The 19156-nt window shown below is 40.0% G+C and overlaps 1 protein-coding gene across 1 annotated transcript; it reads left to right on the top strand.

Moving 5' to 3' along the window:
* Window positions 1-713: 713 nt before the first annotated feature.
* Window positions 714-19156, top strand: LOC306883029 (FERM and PDZ domain-containing protein 3-like; the record flags this gene model as incomplete). The annotated part of the gene is given in 16 exon segments (XM_079438085.1): window positions 714-754; window positions 1928-2082; window positions 2427-2529; window positions 2697-2742; window positions 4235-4339; window positions 7486-7593; window positions 9757-9888; window positions 11103-11222; window positions 11319-11455; window positions 11878-12004; window positions 12509-12598; window positions 12771-12950; window positions 13050-13185; window positions 15191-16033; window positions 16388-19103; window positions 19105-19156. Coding segments are annotated over 16 exon segments (5091 nt in total).

Raw genomic sequence — 19156 nt, 5'->3', positions numbered from 1 at the left:
CAACTTATAACAGGGAGCATACTCTTACTTAAGCTCAAAATATTCTTCCCAGTCTAACAAGCACTCATTCTGACATCAGAAACCTAGTGATGAAGACTGGACCAGAATGTGTCAAAATTGTAGGGTAATGTCAAGAAATCTTGGAATACGACTTTTAAATATGAAATCACTTTTATTGGACTCCCAGCAGCTGAATGTTATCAATGTGAGAAAGAAAATCTGATACATGCTCTGTGACATTTTGGAGTATATCAGTATGCTGCTTTTCATTTTGCCCAAGTATTTATGTCTTAGGGGAACCATCTTTTTAATTTAGCGAATGGATCCAAATATGTGGGAAAACAAATTATTATTATGAGAGACTGGCGGTCAGTGGGGGCGCCATCAAGAAAGTATCTTATTATTTTTTATTAGATTTGTTCTAGCAATCTAAGTCTAATTGTGACTGATGTATGCAGTATTGGTCATCTAGTGATAGGGGTTTGACCTCCATTTTACAAAACAGTGCACTCCCATTTAAAATTAAGTGTACTGTTTTGCCTATTGAAGGAAAATAAAAAGTGTGAATCATAAAAAAAATTAAACGATTTATGTATGCATGATTATAAATAACAACTCATCTTCTCTCATCTTTGTCCACCCAGGTGAATGTGTAGGAAACAGAGCCAGCCCTCTGAAGCGGTTCACAAGGTCCCGTTCTGTCCTTTCAGGGGATGGCCCGGGTCCAGGATGGGCACACAGAGGAATATGACAGGTGCAGTCATTAATAATCCTCTTACATCAAAGGAGAACAGTGGGAAACATAAAAGAGGCATTACCTTATCTTTCCACACGTACAAAGGGAATAACCTAATCTATACAACACTGAATCAAAAAATGGCACAAAGCATTGATGTTTTTATAATGGCTTGCTGCTCTATGAGATAAAGAGAAAACTGTCTGCATGAATGTCCATATCTAGTGTTGGGCGATATGGTCCATAGTCAAATCGTCTTATCGTCAACCTGTAAGATCGCCAATAAATAAAATAAACAATATTATCATGCTAATTTATTTAATTATTTACTTACTTAATTTCATAGCCGTGAACATAGAATGAAACAACTTGAGGGTAAGGCTAGAAGCAGCCTAATATTAGTGTAATTTATTAACTACACATTATATATTTTTGGTCAAGTACCATATGGATGTCACAAAATATATATTTAATTTGTATTTAACATGATAATTTAATAAAAACTATTTAAGTTACTAATTATAATGCTTACATTTCCTCAGTTATTCAAAAAGCAGTTACAGAAAATGAGCAAATAACACTTACATTACCAGAGAACATCATCACTGACTCAGTCTTCAGTCTAGCGCACGTTTATGCACTTTAAAAACACTCCCGTTATAATCAGTGAAGCTGTCTGCACTGTATGATGAATAAATCTCTTACATCGAACGCACATCTGCACTTTGTTGTTTATGATGAGAGATTTGCGATAGAGCAGAATTAATTTCAATGAACAAGGAAACCCCACTGTTTCAGCGATGACTCATCTGAACACCTCTGATTGGCCACTGCATCCAACTCAACAGAATCATGTGTAATTGGACATAACACACGACATTATAAAACCATGTAAAAAGAAATATGATGACAAGTATGATGATAACAACTAAGCCCTAATATTAATTAGATAATAATACTAGCCTGATAATAATAATAATAAATAATCTTCTTGATATCGTCAAAGGCATCAGCCACAGGTATTGATACATATCGGCACAACCCTATTAGAAACCTAATGCTGTGATAGTTATGCAAATCATGGACAATAAAAATCATGTTTACTTGGAATATGTGTTTATGATTTGTGTCACCCTAGAAATGGGGTTTCATTTTACGGACACTCAAGAACTGTGTTGTCTTATTTGGTAGCTCTGTGATGTTAGAGGACGGTCAGGATGGTATGGACAGTGGTAGTCTGACTCCTGGCTCAGCTCGACAGGTCTGCATCCAGCGCCATCCAAGCCACGGCTTCGGGTTCATTGCCGGCAGCGAACGGCCTGTCGTTGTACGCTCTGTCTCTGCGGGTAAGACATGTGTGTCTGTCTGGAGCTATGGGACAGGTGTCTGTTGTCTCCTGACTCTGGTGTGCCAGGCTTTTGAGTTCTTCAGATCTGAGATGAGTCAAATGGGAATTCAGATACTCGAGGTGTACGATTAAGTTTCTATCCGATGCCTTGATAAGATAAGTGTGAAAATCCACTGTAGGATAGGTTATTACAACTGCCTTAGGAAACAAGTGTGACTAAAATGATTTAGTGATTTACATCAGCATATATTTTGGGACAAGAAAAGAAGACGACAATGTCAGGGGCTTTAACTAATCAAGCCTATACAGAGCAAGACGAGTTTACAGACTCCTCCTTTACAGACGGACCCTCAAACGGCAAGCTTTACCCCGGAGATCAGATCCTAGCCATCAACCAGGAACTCGTGAGCGACGCGCCCCGGGAGAAAGTCATAGACCTTGTAAGGTAACACCCTTTACTGTCACCAGAGGGAAGGGCCTTGTCTGGACGCATGACTGTGCTTTATGTATTTCTATTCCATGTGTCTCCATCAGATAAGAGAATTCATTTCAGATAAGACACTCTTTTCACATTCTGCAGCTCACTTGCCAAAATGTATTTTTCTTCTGCAGGCGGTGCAAGGACTCGATTGTTCTCACTGTGCTTCAACCACAACAGGTAGTTAAGGACATTATGTTTTCTCCAATCCAAATTACATTAAATCAGACCCTTTGATGCAGTCAAACTACTATGCCAATTTCAATAGAGTCTGTATATTTTTACTGGAATTTGACATTCAGGTTCAGCTTTGTGTACAAAAGCACATTTGCTTTGTGCCAATGTTACATAATTACTATACATACATAATTACATAATTAGTATATTGGGACTGAAGCTCAGTAGTGAAAATGTCATGGGAATGATTTGTGTCAATGTTCCCCAGTGCACTGAGCTCAATGGAGCATTAACCCTGCTGCCACATTGCAAGCAGGTCAAGCAGTAACAGCGCTCAAAAGTTTAAACAATTTCAACTTTGACCTTGGTTGCTATTGAGCTTGCGGAGTACAATCAATCACCCAGCTGTTGACAGAATAAAGACTGATCCTCTGTATATACAACTCCAGATGTACTTCCATTCTAAGTCATATCATGATATTCAGAGAACAGTGCTGGGTAGATTACTTACAAATTGTACAACCCGAATTCCGGAAACGTTTTTTAAATTTGAATAAAATGAAAACTAAAATAATTTCAAACCACATGAGCCAATATTTCATTCACAGTAGAACATAGATAACATAAATGTTTAAACTGATCAATTTTAAAATTTTATGCACAAAATGAGCTCATTTCAAATTTGATGCCTGCTACAGGTCTTTAGCCCGATGGACACGACGGTTTCTGGAAGTATTCCTGGGACCATTTAGTAATGTCAATGACAGAATCATGCTGATAAGTGATGCAGTGTAGTCTGAGGACCCAACAAAGGTCTTCGGCCTTGTCCGAAGCACAGAGATTTATGTTATGCACTGTAGATGATGAGATTTGCAAAGCCGTTGCAATTTGACATTGAGGAAGATTGTTTTTAAAGTATTCCACAATCTTTTTATGCACTCTTTTACAAATTGGAGAGCCTCTGCCCATCATTGCTTCTGTGAGACTCTGCCTCTCTAGGGCATCCCTTTTATAGCTAATCATGTTACAGCCCTGATGTCAATTAACTTAATTAGATGCTAGATGTTCTCCCAGCTGAATCTTTTCAAAATGTCTTGCTTTTTCAGCCCTTTGTTGCCCCTGTGCCAACTTTTTTGAGACCTGTAGTAGGCATCAAATTTGAAATGGTTTAGGTTTATAAAAGCCCCCCCCCCCCCCACCCCATCGGGGTTAAAGCAACACTGCTAAAAACAATTATTTTAATCCATATATTTGTCTTGTTGTCAAGTAAAAATGTATAAATGTCCATAAACAAAGATACTTTTACTTGAGAAGCAAAACTGCATTAGATATTAAGCATTGTTTGCCAAGAATATAACTATTTAAGATGATTCCAGATGAATGGTTTTAAAGGTTTTTTTATCACTCTAAGCGAATCTAGTCTTAACCTCTGTTTTCCTGTCTATTTCTCTTTCTTCTTCCTACCCTCCCTTTGTCTTTCTTTTTGTTTCCTTAGTCACCTAAGTCTGCCTTCATAAGTGCAGCCAAGAAAGCTCGTCTGCGAACCAATCCCCCCAAAGTGCGCTTTTCTGAGCAAGTGTCCATCAGCGACCCAGACTCAGTATGTGCTGCTGCCTCTTGCCCACATCACACCCCAGTCATATGTGTGCTAACACAGCTGTCTTTATGTGCTGTAATGAGACCCGCACAACACTGGCCGACACCAAGACTCCATAGCTCCTGCTATGACTTGCATGGATTGTAAGATTTCAGTTTGTCGAATGGACTCAAGGTATTTTGTGACATGACCGTTCACAGTCTGCTCGTGCTAATATTTGTTAATATTTACTAAATCAATGTGACAATCGTTAGTGTCTCTTTTTGAGAGTCTTACATGGCTGTCATTTCATAGTTTCAATATTGAAGTGCAATTCACTCTGCATCTCCTGCTCATCTCATTTCATCAGACTGCAGGTTTATTACCCGGAGGGGCAACGTGTAAATCCCTCTCCGATGGTGCTGTCTAGAAGTGGTCCACCATTTCAAGATGCTAAAAGGATTAATTCAAAATATGTGCACTTCTGCTGAGGTTTCATCTTCCTCCACCATCCATGAACTCAGACTTTATTAAAGTGCATACATGAAAACACAGGGCTTGGAATTGACTACGCTTGGTTTGGTTGGAATGAAAGGGCTCTAGTTTCTCTGTTTCATATGCATAGGGTAGATTTGCAAGTCAGTCAGGCAGATATTGACAGTTATTCTTATTTATGAATAGAATATGAGTCCTAGTTTGTTTGTTTGGTTGGTTGCTGAGATTTCCTTGGATTTACTATAGACTGATTTGAACAAGTGCTGCAGTTTTGCCACTACGACTTTCTGAAGCAATTTGTGACTATTGAAAAAGGACATTCTTACAACAAGATCTTTGAATAATTCCCTCTGATTCTGATCAAGGTGTTTAAGTTATAGAGTTACGTGGAGGAACTTAGCGTCAGCTTCCTTTAAACAGTTTCAGCCTACTTAGCAGTAATTGAATAAGGTAGCATTGCATCTTAAAGAAAGGCCGCAGCCTCCCCATGACCTTAAATGTTGTTACTAGACATTCATTCATTCGTAGCTTTTCATTAGCTCTACAGCTGCCATCTCCTCTTGGTGAACATGGGTCGACAGCACCCATGTTAATGTCAATGTCCATGGATTATGTCCCATACAGTTTGATATCTGCCTTGTGAGCAAGGAAGAGTCAACACTACACCCTTGGGTGCTGGTCGCACCAATTTAATAAAGCGGACCGATGGGAGGGGTGTGCAGCTCTCCTGGAAGAAGAAACTTGCTGATCAGGCCTAGGGGGCCACAATCGGTAAAGATCAAACCACCCTCACCTGAGCCTCCTCCTCTAATCATGTCAATCCATCTTGTGTGATCAGCAGGGGCCAGCGGGGCTTTCTTCATTAAAACTCGCCTGTCAGCACAGAGTACACAAGCTGCTACGTTTTTATTAATGGGGTTAGGCTTAAAGACAAATGCCAACGTGGGACTTATTATTCATATCACATCATCTCACGCCGTAGCTAACGTGCAATTGATTGGGATTGTGCTCAATGTATGAAATAGAGTTAGCTAACCTGCTCACTTCACCGCCTGTCATAACATGATCCCAACTGACACGCCAAATTGATGCTTGCTTATTTGTTTCCATTCTGTATTTGTGTATAAAGTGTAATAGCACTTTGCACATGTCTCCAGAAGCAAGCCTAAAGGGACTTTGGGTAAAACTCTTGCCAAATGTACAATACTTTCATGGGTGTATCAGACCTCATTAAGTGTCAACATTTGATTTCATGAAATCATTTTACTGATGACACTCAGTGGAAGATCAATGAACAGCTGATAATATGGAACCTGGTATAAATCAATATGATTCTGACTAAACCACAGTCATTATCATTCTTGATACAAAAGTGCCTTCAAGGTCTCTCGCCCCCTTCAAGGTGCACTAAGTCATTTTTACCCACTTTTAAGTTGCAAGTAAACTAATTTTTGACGAATATTAAAGAAAATTATAGTTACATCAGTGAAATAGAAACTGGCAAATATGATTCACCTAATGTTACTTTCCTTTACAAAATAACATAATCATGGATGACAATTATCCATCTAAATAAGATATTTCTTAAATCAAAAACTTTACTGCATCTTTGCAACATGTGTCCGGATAGTATCCAAAGTCATTGTCACCGGTTGCTCCGAAAGATTTATATTTACATTTATTCATCTGTCTGAGAGGTCTGAATAATTGTTCCAACACAGAAAGAACAAGTGTGACATGGACCTTTTTGGTTGAAAACCAGATCCACTGCTGTGTTCTGAATCTTCGGCTAACAGAGCGTTGCAGTAGTCCAGTCTTGAGAAGATAAGAGCCTGCGCAAGAACTATGCATGTAGGGTCTGATTTTTCTAATGCTCTAAAGAGGAAGGGTCCAAGCACTGAACATTGAGGCACTCCGATACTTGATGTGATTTAGAAACCCTCTCTAGGATACTTTGAAAGATCTGCCATTATGTTAGGCTCAAAATAGTACAGTGTACTTCTAGTAATGCCCAGTTCAGGGAGACAGATAAATCTGGTGACTCACTATTTCAAAGACAGCAGACTGTTGCAGTTTAATGAGGATCGATGGTTTGGGATTGGTTTTGGCCAGCCACAGGATTTCAACGATGGCACCATAGGCTATGAACCAGGAAAATGGCCGAGCCATTTCAATATGAAAAAAATAAAATAAAAAATACTTAGTGCACCTTTAACTTTTCTTATTGAAAATAAAGTAGATGCCTTGAAGAATTCCTCTCTTAGCTACAAATATATTCTTCAGTTGAATTCAGGGTTTGTGTACAGTTGATCTGCATTTATAGGACATGGTTTCACGTTGGATATAGAATGAATGTGATATGGCTTCTGCTTAATTTTATACTCTGTATGTTTAAAGTAGAGTTCTGGTAGTATTTCCAATTCATTTAAACTATTGCTCATAAGTTAGACAAAGATCTTCCCTTTAACCATTGTTCAAACTTAATGTTTTTCCTTTCAGGTTTTCCATACAGTTAAAGTCCTGTCATGTGTTCCTACATTCTTTCTTTGTCTCTTAGATATTAGATTTTCTTATTTGAGATTCTGTATTGACCTATTAAATCTCTTCTTTGCTTAATATCTCATCCAAGGTTCACTGACTGCTTTCTCTCCTTTTTTTGCCTCTGTCTCTTTCAGACCATGCTTAAAGACGACTCTCTGCTTCTGATACCAAATGTGTTGAAGGTGTTTCTCGAAAATGGACAGATCAAATCCTTTACGTTTGACAGCCGCACCACTGTTAGGGTGAGTGTGATGGGAAAACTCTTCCCAGTAACACTATTTTAAGGACCAATTCTCACTATTAACTAGCATGCATATTAATAGCATATTGGCTTTTTATTAGCACATATTCTTATTCATAGCCTTATTTTGCATACCCATATTCAAGATCCCTTAAACCTACCCCATACCTAAACTTAAAAACTACCTTACGAACCATTAACAAGCAGCAAATGAGTTTAGTCAGGTAAAAGTTTTGTTTGATCGTTAGATAATAGTGAGAATTAGGCCTTAAAATAAAGTGTACTCTTTCCTGTTACTAGAAACACAACAGGGGGAATTCACTCATTGTTTTTTTTGTTTAATAGGGGCAACGCATATAAATGAACATGCCATAGTATAGAAACATTGATATTTACATCTGTATTCCCTAAGCAGGTAACACAAGACAATGACAATGTAATTATATTAATATAAATACAAAAACACAATACATAAATGACAACGTAAAATTGTGACAAAGCATTACAAGTGATCTGGTTTACTTCTAGGTAAAATGTAGAGCACTGCCTTAATGCATGAAGAGGTAAAATGACATGACAAAGTAATCAATTATGTCAGTTATGTAAATACATTGGTTTGCATTAATTTCGTTGATGCGTCAGACTGATGGATGAACTCATGCCTCGGACGCATTTATTTAACAAGCTGTCAATTGTGATAGAATTTGGTTGTGACTTCAGCTGTTCGTTCATAAGCAGCAACTTTAATCTGCCTAATTAACAAAACATTTCAAGAAAACATTTTCACACCTGTAATCAAATGCTGCTGCCAGTCCCAAACAGTGTGAATGCAGCCATCATAGAAATGTTCTATGATGAATCTGAATTCCAAGTGGTATGTTATTCAATCACTGTGCAGCAACTACTAGTGATCTGGACCATTATTTTCAAATGAATAATAATAATAAAAAACGTTTCTCACATAAAAATAATGGTCCAGAGCACTAGTAGATCTAGGTAACACAACTAAGTAGTGATGGATTAAATTACCATGTTCAGAGTGTGGGGGGGGGGGGGGCAATTGCCCATGTCTCAGACACGTTAATGTTGTAATTAATTAACTGGAAGTTCTTTATAATTGCTCATAGTTAGTAGTTCTTAATGATGCTAATCTCATTCAATGATTATTGATTACCTAATAATTGCCCTGCATTCACCAGTACTTACTGATTAGATAATCTTGTTCCAGTGTTAGTTAATAGTATAGCTGACATGTTATTTGTCCTGTATTACTTTCTGCATAGTTACTTTACCTTCAAAGCATCATTCTAAAGTGTTACCGAATAGAGTAACGTGGCATGGAAAAATCATTAGCCAACATTCTTTCTGAAAGCTAAAGTGGTAAAAAGGGTAATCACTTTTTTTGTACAGCTGATCTTACGTTACGTCAGAATAAAGCATGAATTCCAAGAGCTATGATCAACTGAAAGAAATGCAATAGAGTTTTATTCAGCCTTCAAAGGCGTTGTAATTTTTGAACGTGTAGATGAGTTGAGGTTTGATGGTTTCAGACTAATAAAACACCTAGTGAGCTTTTTTCCTCTCCTATATTTGGGGTTTCGCAGCATTGTTGACATTTCTCACAATCCCTCCTGAGCTGATATCTTCAGCCTTTGGTCAGTATCACCAAAGAGATGATCTCAATCCTGGTGACAGAACACGGTGCAGTAATCCGTCATCCGTAAATCTCCCATAGCTGGAGTCACTGTCATCAGACACTAAGTATATAATGCATTACAGCAGCCAGCACGCATTGGTGCTTCAGCACAGTGTTTGGGTACAATATTTGCTTTGGTCACATGGAAACCTCATTAAATATTTGGCGTCCATTTCAGAAGCAAAGCCACTAGTCAGTAAAAAGCCTCATTTGTCTCCAGAGCAGGGTCTAGTGACTGAGAGTGTTGATTTCAGCGCTCTATCACTGATGGAAATGTCAAGCCTGTCCTCCTGTCCTCCTGTAGTTCACACACTGCTGATGCTGTTGCTTTCCACTACATTTACTTTGCACTGTAATATCTGAAATACAGTAATACAGCAGAATTCATGCTTTAGAAGCTAAACACCAACCATCAGAAGAGTTACTACAGAATACTAAACCATGTTCTCCTTTTCCCATTTGCCCCAGGATGTGATATCGTCGCTGCAGGATCGCCTCTCGCTGCGTTACATCGAGCATTTTGCTTTAGTGCTGGAGTCCGGTGGACTGGCCCAGAATCAGAGGCTGCATCTGCTCCAGGAAAACCAGCCACTGTCTCATGTGAGTAAATGCCTCCCAAAAACCACTGACTGATGCATTACCTTCTCTCTAATGTTCAAGAGTTTTAAAAGCAGCCTTAAATATCGAGTAGAAGATACTTTACACCAGATTTCTATTGCATGTTGCAACAAACAATCCTAAATGTTTCTCTTTGCACATGTACAGTATTTGTGAAGCATTCGTATAGTTTGTATTTTTTTTTTTTTTTTAGTTTGCATAGGGTAAATATTTATATATAGTATGCTTATAGTTAAAATCTGTCAGTAGGTTGGTTGTGTATAGGTTTATAGTGTTTTTTTATAGGTTTAAAGTGTTTTTTTACTTCATTGTTGTATGTCTGTATTTATGTAGCACCGTGGTCCTGCGAGACTTTAACTTTCGTTCCACTGTACGTCCCCACATGTAAGCTCAACTTGAACTTGAACTTAATGAAGTTAAAAAACAAAACAAAAAAACAAGTAGTACAGTGGTGGCCAAAATTGTTAGAACACCTGACAGATCTGAAAATATTGACCTTTTTTGCCTCCAAAACATGATTTAATTTCATAATGTTCATGAAACATGCAGATGGTTGCTTTGAACACAACAAATATCAGATGAAGTGAGTTGTACTTTTGCAGTAATTACAGCAGCAGCATCTCTCTGGCATAGTGTCAATATATTTCCTGAGAACTTCAACACTAATGTTATCCCATGCCTTCTGCAACTCAAGCCAAAGGCTTTCCTTAGAATGTACAATAGATCTGTCCAGTTTATTTTCCAACTCACCCCAAATTTGGGATGAGGTCTGGACTTTGAGAGGGCCAGTCCATTATTTTCAAAGTTCCAGCAGATTCCTTCCGTCGCAGGTAGTTCCTGCAACTGCTTTGTCCATCTGGACCACCCAGTCAATAAAGTTATTTGATTAGCGGCAGAAATGACATTTTCAATTATATTGAATTATTTCAAATCCTAAAATGTTCTGTGGTTTAAACTGGATTTTGAATCATAGATTTTCTATTCAGTGTGGTCTCAGACTCATAGACGTCATTGTATATGAATATACAGTAATATAACTTTTAATGAGAACCTGAGTTACAGGATAATGAAATTGATTTGTTATGGCTGCTAGTGGCACATCAACTTTCTACCACAAGGAATGCAATGTGACAATTTAGTATTAGTGTATTTGTTACTGTTTTATTTCAAAGGTGTATTTTATTCTGTATTTTCAGGTAGTTCACAGGACCTACTTCCAGGGAATGAAGTGTCTTTTCCGTATTTGCTTCTTCCCAAAAGACCCTGCTGACTTACTGAGGAGAGACCCCGCTGCATTTGAGTACCTCTACATACAGGTGGATTAATCAGGAATATTCACATAATAAGAACAATGATTGGTCTGATATTAATATATAGCCTCTTAATATGTTATTTGTTCTAAATTCCCCCAGAACCGCAATGACGTCATTAAAGAGCGTTTTGGGATGGACTGGAAGTCTGACGTCACGCTTAGGTTGGCAGCCCTCCACATCTACATCACTGTGTCGATTGCGAGACCCAATCAGAAGATTTCTCTGAAGCATGTTGAGTAAGTCATGATTGCCTGAAAAGAGGAAATTCCATGTATTTATATTAGACCTTGATTTAAATATTATGCTATTAATTAAGGTTCCTGTTCACACTAAGATGGATGTTTGAAAATTCAGTGCACTTAACTAATGGAAGTTAATGCGTGTCAAAAATGCAAAGGTGCCAAGTGTTGTCCTTGTGTTTTTTAGCAACATTTTGAACAATGATGATATTTTCATGCTAAACATTGTTTATGTGAACAGGCATTTAGAGTAACCTAGAGTAACCAAAGAAGCATGCGTTAGATTTTGGATGAGCACCATAAGCAGCATATAGTTTTACACCAGTGGCAGATGACACTCGTGAAACCATGAGAGAGCACTGTAAGGTCATGTAGCTGGTTGCATGCTTTGAAGACTAAACCCGCATCATTATCTTTAGGAAAGAATGGGGTTTGGAGCCTTTCCTTCCTTTGACTCTGTTGCCAACTGTCAAGGAGAAAAACGTCTGCAAGACTCTCTCACAGCTGTTGAAGACATACCAGCATCCTCAACCAGCTGGTAACAAGGTATATGTGGTTACTAAGAATATTTTGGGCAAATATAATTAAAAAATAGGGCACTATGTACTGTATTTGAAATTATTTTACTTTTTTGTGTTTTACCTGTATTTTGGATTTTACACTGCATTCTGTTGTGTTTAGAGTTAACTGAAATGTCCTGGCAGAAAATTACCTGTTCTTTTTTTTTTTTTAAGTATATCTTAAATGGAGGTCTTTGTCGTCAGATGTGAATCAAGAAACATGCAACAAAGAAACCTTTTATCTCTTCAGTCTAATGCATGTTTTTGTATTTGTGTATTAATTTTATGCCCTAAAAGCATAGTTTATATGTGTAATGGTGGAATAGAAACATGCATAACAGTGTGCATTTCATTTCTTCATACCAATCATTGTTACACATAGCAGACCTTATAGCAGCAAAACATTGCCCTCTGCAGGCCAGAATATTACTCTATATGCACTTGCACAACTCCCCAATCTTATTTTCTCGTTATCTGTGTTTCTAAGCAGGTTTCTCCTCTTCAAGGAAAACTACAGTACATGCGTGTCTTAAATGACCTTCCACCATTCGGAGGCTTCTTGTTTCACACAGTTGGCTTGGTAACACAAATCTGAGATCACCTTAAACAATAATCAAGACACTTTTGCATTGAATTCATGGTTTTACAAAAATGTTCTAAATGTTACCACGCTACCTTTCAAACTAAAAAATAAATAAATAGCTTGTCCTTCTGTTAATGAATTCCTCATTATTTTATTTTTCTACTGAAAGGATGAGAAGCAGTCAGCCACTACGTTGTTGGTTGGGCCGAGACATGGTATCAGTCATGTGATTGACTTGAAGAACAACCTAACAACGGTCTTAGCAGAGTTCAGCCGCGTGGCCAAGGTCCAGCTCTTCAGAGAGCATCATGGAGTAGCCCGGGTTGAGGTTGTTATTCTGGATGCAAAGGTGTGGAAAAAGCTCTGAAACTAAATCTGAAGCCGTATTGCATTATACATTATAAATGTAATACTATGCTAATATCTGTTTTCATACTAATTATTGTAGCCCTTGGTCTTATTAATGGAGTGGCCAGATGCATCAAACTTTGCCTGTTTGATATCTGGCTATTACAAGCTATTTGTGGACCCTAAAAAGACAATCTACTGCAGGATACCTGGTCAGCCTTATATGATCAAGGCAGGTATGTTAGAAATCTTATTGTTATTGCTGCAATTTCATTAAAATACAACAAAGTCATTGCATGTAATTTTATGACAGTGCATTTGCTTTGCTTTTCATCTTCCACTGACTAGCTGAACTAAAATATGTTGCGTTGCATATGCAATTTGGGACATTTCAAAATAAAATAGATGTCACCATGGACATTTTCTCACCATTATTATATCTAAAATATAAAACAAAAGAAATGTAATTATAAACAAAAAATAAATAATTGAATCAGTCATGACATGAAATGATCAGGTTGCTTTAAAAAGTATATTTGCTGATATATATTATAAGGATTTATCATGGCAATCATTCATAATTCCAGCTTGATCCCTCCATCTTCTTGAGCTCTCCATCCTCATCTTGAGTCAGTTTATGCAAGCTTAACTGAAATGCTGATCAAGATAAATTAATATTTCTGGAAGCTGAGTTCATGTTGCATCGCGTTACTAAACCATGTATTGGATGTTCACATCTCATGTGGTCTAGAGCCCTGCACGGGCCTCAAATTTAGGCCCTAGCCCAGCCCTGGCCCAAGACGCTCAGGCCCACGTCTGACATCTTATCAGAATTACCGAGTCCGACCCGAGCCTAAAACAGTTTATACTACTGTTTCGGCTATTAAAATAGTTCAGTTTTGTGTGTAATGGCAAAATGATTATATTTTGTTTCGTTTTTTTATTAAGTTAATTTAGAAAAACGTTTGGAGCATTTTTGTTCGTTAAATAGCCTATAAGTTTTTGTTAAGTAACGACCAAGCGGCCAGCTGCATGAGCGGATCATAGCCTATGTTTGATCAATTTAGCCTTCTCATATCATCACGACTTGCCTAAAATAAAATCTATAGCTATACTAAAACAGTTCAAGCATATAACAATGTTTAAACGTTAAACCTGCTCTATAATAATAATGTGCGCTAGCCTATATCTGAGTTTGTGCGGAGAGTGGAAGCTAAAGCGCGCTCTGCAGGACATGGAGGCACCAGCCCAAACACTTGCATTTTTTTCAGTGGAAACAAATTAAAATAGCCTTCGCCGTCATTTTTTTATTTTTTATTCTTTGATAAAGGTAAGAGTAATACATCATTCGGAACTGTAAAGGGTCTACTTTTGTATGCACTCACAATACCAACAAAAGGCAGTTCTTTTATAAAACAAAGAAAACAAACATGATGGGCTTTCTGCCGTCTTGAACAGGAGCGCTTCACAAAAATGAACCGAAGCTGAGCGAATACATGCCTCACAGACATGATAAATATATCTATAGAAAGCTTTAAATTATCACTTAATGAAATAAAATAATTTAAAACAAAAACTCTTTTATTATAATCTTAATCATAATAAAGATGCATTTCTCTCTAAAGGCGCGTGTAATGAGGAGACGGCGAGTCAGGATCAGCAACTTCATCCTTGCGACAGACTCAGAAAACATTAGTTTATTAGTAAATAATTCAAATATCTCCTTACTATTTGCCGCAGACACATTCATGGTTATTTTTGCTGGGGTTTTTCAGCAAGCTTTAGTCTATTGCGTGCATTTGAACGCAGAACTCTTCAGCTGCGCTGAAGTCACTTGCGCACCTGCTGCTGCTGCGGGACACTAAACACCGTCGAGCCGCTCTCAGTCGCGGCGCGGTCTCGTGTTGTTTCCACCAGCGCGGCAATTTTTTTCATCACTAATCAATGGATGTCTACAATATAAAAATAAGGAGAAACACCCCCGTCTGAACTATGACTTGAAAATTTGCCCGAAGCCCGGCCATAGAGGCGTAAAAAGTCAGGGCCCGTCGGGCCCGGGCCGAAATGCAGGGCTCTACTGTGGTCTGCCAAAGAGAAAGGTCACAGCATGCCATCACATCCCACAAGGCTCTTTCCCATCTCTGAGAACTCTATTCAGCAGACTCACCTTTGTCATCTGGACTCATTCCCATCCATCATGTTTTCTACTCGTTCAACCACTCAGACAGTTCTGTCATTTAGATTCCAGAAGCTCTCATGCCCAGTTCCGCTCCGGAGCCACTGTGCCAAGTGGGAGTCGTCGAGAAGACAGAGAGGGGTCGTCCAGAGAGGCAACACAGAAGACATCAGCATCACCCATATCTCAGCACCTTGGCCTGTGTCACATCCATTTAAAAGAGCAACAACAGCTGCAAGAGCTGCAGATACAAGCTGAACAGGAGCTTGACATTAATGAGAACCTTATCTCGCAGGTACAGAATCGTCCACGCACAAAGTCTGACCCCACTCTAAAGAGCACAGAGTCAGTGGCTGAACAAGACTGTCCCGCCGATGACAGCTCAAGCTTCAGAAACAGAGCAAAAACAATAGAGCCTTCACAGAGGTTTTTCTGTGACTCCTGCAAGGCAAAACTCCAAGCTGAAGGTTTGATCTCAGACACTGGGGAGACAGGAAGGCTCATTTTGCAGCAGTGCACAAATGCATGTGCTTCCCGTGAAGTAGGGGCTGTTGATCTCATTGCCTTACCGCTACCTGGGAATGAGGAAGATGAGGAGATGGATGATGGAGGAGGAAAGCTGCAGCCTCCCCCTCCCGCCATAGCAGCACCGCCCCCTGGGTTTCGTGACAACAGTTCTGACGAAGACGACACTAAAAAGGGTCGGAAAGGAATCAAAGCCTCTGCTGTTGTGGCAGAGGGTCGAGAGGACGTTCCTGTAACACTGATTGATAATGTGACCACTAGGACGGTTCAAGACCACGCTCAGGAGTTAGACGATGCATTAGTGTCCACCCTCCAGGCGCTGGAAGCACTAGCTGCATCAGAGGATTACCCACACCCTCACCAGCAGACACAACAGACAGCAGGTGGACTATGTACTATTAAAAGTGCTGGTTCTTTACATATCTATGAGTAAATAAGACTTTTAAAAGTCAAGCAAACTGTAAAATCAGAAATAGTCATTAAAAACTGGTTGTTTGTACATCTTCAAATTACAGAAGGCTAACATATTACGTTATAAGGTCCCAAAACAAGTATCAATGCAGTGTTATCTACTCCCTACCAAGAAAATAAACAGGATCTTAACACTTTTTTAGAATTTAATTTTTGACTTTTAATTATTAATTAGAACATGCATTTTCTCCTTATGATTTTGCTTACCTGAGGTGACCTTATGAGATTTCTTATGAGCATGATTTTTTTTTTCTGTTCCCTTACAGGGTTGATTGTGCTTGCTGCCATAACCCCTGAATCGTCCCTAGACTCTGGACATGAGACAAATTCTTCAGAGCTAACTGATGTGTCTGAGATGGTGTCTGCCATGAAGCAACATCAGAACCAGGCCTATCTACTTGCCCACCACATCAACAAAGAGCGACTTTTCAGTCGACGAGACTTCCCCTTGACAATCCCTGGCTGTACCACACAAGCAATTGGTGGAGGGGCTTTTTCAATGAGTCAGATCCGTGGCGGGTGTCCACCAAAATCTGTGATCTTAAGTAAGACTGTGCCCTTGAAAGTATGTCCTAATCAAGGAGTTAGTCCCTCTGACAACTCTGTGGAGCAGGGGAAGAACCATGAAACAAAAGGTGAGAAGGATGTGGAAAAAACAGAAAGAGGCCCTGTCAAAGAGTCCTTGGAAAAGTCTGAACCGCAGACATCTGAGGAGCTTAAAGCATCTGATCAAGAGAGTGCTCCTAAAGTCAACACAGATCTGTTGCCTCAAGCTAATGAAGAAAAAACAAGCTCCGTTACCTCAGAAGGTGTCCAGGAAAAAGAATCTGGTACAGTCACCCTAGAAACTACCAGTATAGCCTTACCTGTTCTTTTACCAGTGGATAGAATTGCATCTGCTAAGATTTGTCCGACAAATATGTGCCAAGATGCCGACAATGCCTCAAGTGAGACCACTAAGCCTTCAAGTTCAAAGGGCCTTCTACCAGCTGCTGACTTGTTCTGCACCTGTCCAGTAGGACCAGAGCCTGGCCCACAGGTGCGTCTGAAAGATCCACAGGCCCAAAAACTGGTGGTGTTTCACTCATCATCTCCCACAGATGATGAGCGTCTCCGTGCCAAAGGACTTCAGTTAGCTAACAACAAAGAGAATGCAGCAAAGGCACCTGATGCAAGCTTGGCTAAGCCTAGCACCCTGCCCCCTACCAAGTACTCACCAGCTATGCCTGTTAAAGGAGAATGGAAGGAAATGCCAGAGGCAAAGGCAGAGAACTCCCAGAGTAAAACCCCTGTGGAACCACAGAAACCTGCTAAAAGTTTCCCTGTTCTGGTAGACCCAACACTTGTCCTAAGTTGTGCAGAAAAGGGTGCAACTATCCCAGGAGACGAGTATAAGAAACAGGCAAATAACAAAGTCAAATCCCAGCGTAGTACTCCCTTCCTGAGTTTTAGGAACTTAATTTCAGCCACTTTCCCAGCACGTTTGCGCAGAGAGACAGATGAGCGTCGTGCTCAACTTCAGAAGGTCAGACAGTATGAGCTAGAGTTCCTGGAGGAGCTTCTAAAACCCAAAACATCTCAAGGAGAGTTCATACCACAGGGATCCTCTCCTGTTCCCTCATTTACCCCATGTGCCTGCCAGCTGCGCACGAGTCCCGTACAGAAAGTTCCAGGGATTTCACGAGAACAGCGACGCAGCTGTGATTGTAAGAGAATGTGCCGCGGAATGCGTCTCCCGGACACAGCTGTCGGTTCTGCAGCGGACCAGAGAGGGCGAGAGAGGACAGTCTCCAAAACTCTCCCAGCTATTCCAAAGTCTCCACATGCTCAAGGCGAATTACGGAAACCTCAGACTTTGGAAATCAAAACCACTCGAATCCGCTCCACAAGTCTAGAGTCAAGGGAACCCAGAGATACAACCACGTCATGTTTGCCTACATGCGCTACCCGTTCAGAATGCATGGGCGCGCCACAGTATAAAAAGCTACAAAGGAGATATAGCATAGGGGAGATTGACAATAATGACAGCACCCCCCTGTATGCTGAGGTTAAAACGACAAAAGCAAAGAGCCTTGAGAAAGAAATGGAAAGAGTCAGGGCCACTGGACTTAGACTTCCAACTCCAGTGGAGCCTGTACATACTAAAGATGGGGATGCAAAGAAGAAGGGGATATTTTTTATTCAGGGAGAGGAGCTTCTTCAGGAAAGTCGAGAGGGTACTGCTGAGGTTCTGGGATTGCCAACTGAGGATACTGAGGACAGAGAAAAATGCTGCTCCTTCTGCTTTTGTTATCGCAAATGTGAAGCTGCTGATGAGAGCAGTGAAAAAGATGAACTGTCTTATTCCATCCCCCTGCAGGTTTTGCCTGGGATGCACCTAGACTCAAGGGCAATGCCAGTAGTCAGCAAAACACTTCAGGTACTCGATGCAGAGGATTGCAGTGGGGAGGAGGAGGAAGAAGAAGAGGAGCCACAAACACAGAGGATTGATCTGCGGGCCTGTGGGAATCTGGAAACTAGCCTGGCAAGGGTACAGTCCTTGCAGGGCAAAACATTCTCGCTCCCTGACGGATTCCTAAACGCACAACTTGATGCCAATGAGCTGCTCTCAATTTTAAGGCAGTGTGCCAACAGTCCCCAAATCGAGGGTGAACCTCGTATCCCTCCAGCAAAACTGGCAGAGTACAAGCAAGAACTTGCAGTCCATTTTAAAGAGTTCAGGGCATCATGTAGACGTGTGGCAAGTGTAGAGAAAAGTCCCTCTCGAATGCTAAGTGCTGTCACAGCTAGCTTCCAGGTGCTGTGCAACCTTACTCAAACATTCATTCGGCTGGTCAGGGGTGTACGATCTGAAACTCAAAAGCTGCAGCTTTTACGCAAGGTCGAGGAGGTAGCCGTCAACTACACCCTTCTTCTCCGGGCTGCTGAAGAGGCAATGGGACACTCTAGTAGCCTCCCCAATAAGAGTGCAAGTCCTCAACTCCACCAACATGGGCTCTCTTAATTGCCCTATCAAAACCTTGCCCAGCAAGTAA

This window comes from Barbus barbus (genome assembly GCF_936440315.1).
Source record: "Barbus barbus genome assembly, chromosome: 17".
In the NCBI taxonomy this organism is placed as follows: Eukaryota; Metazoa; Chordata; class Actinopteri; order Cypriniformes; family Cyprinidae; genus Barbus; species Barbus barbus.
This window is presented reverse-complemented; position numbering and strand designations above follow the sequence as displayed.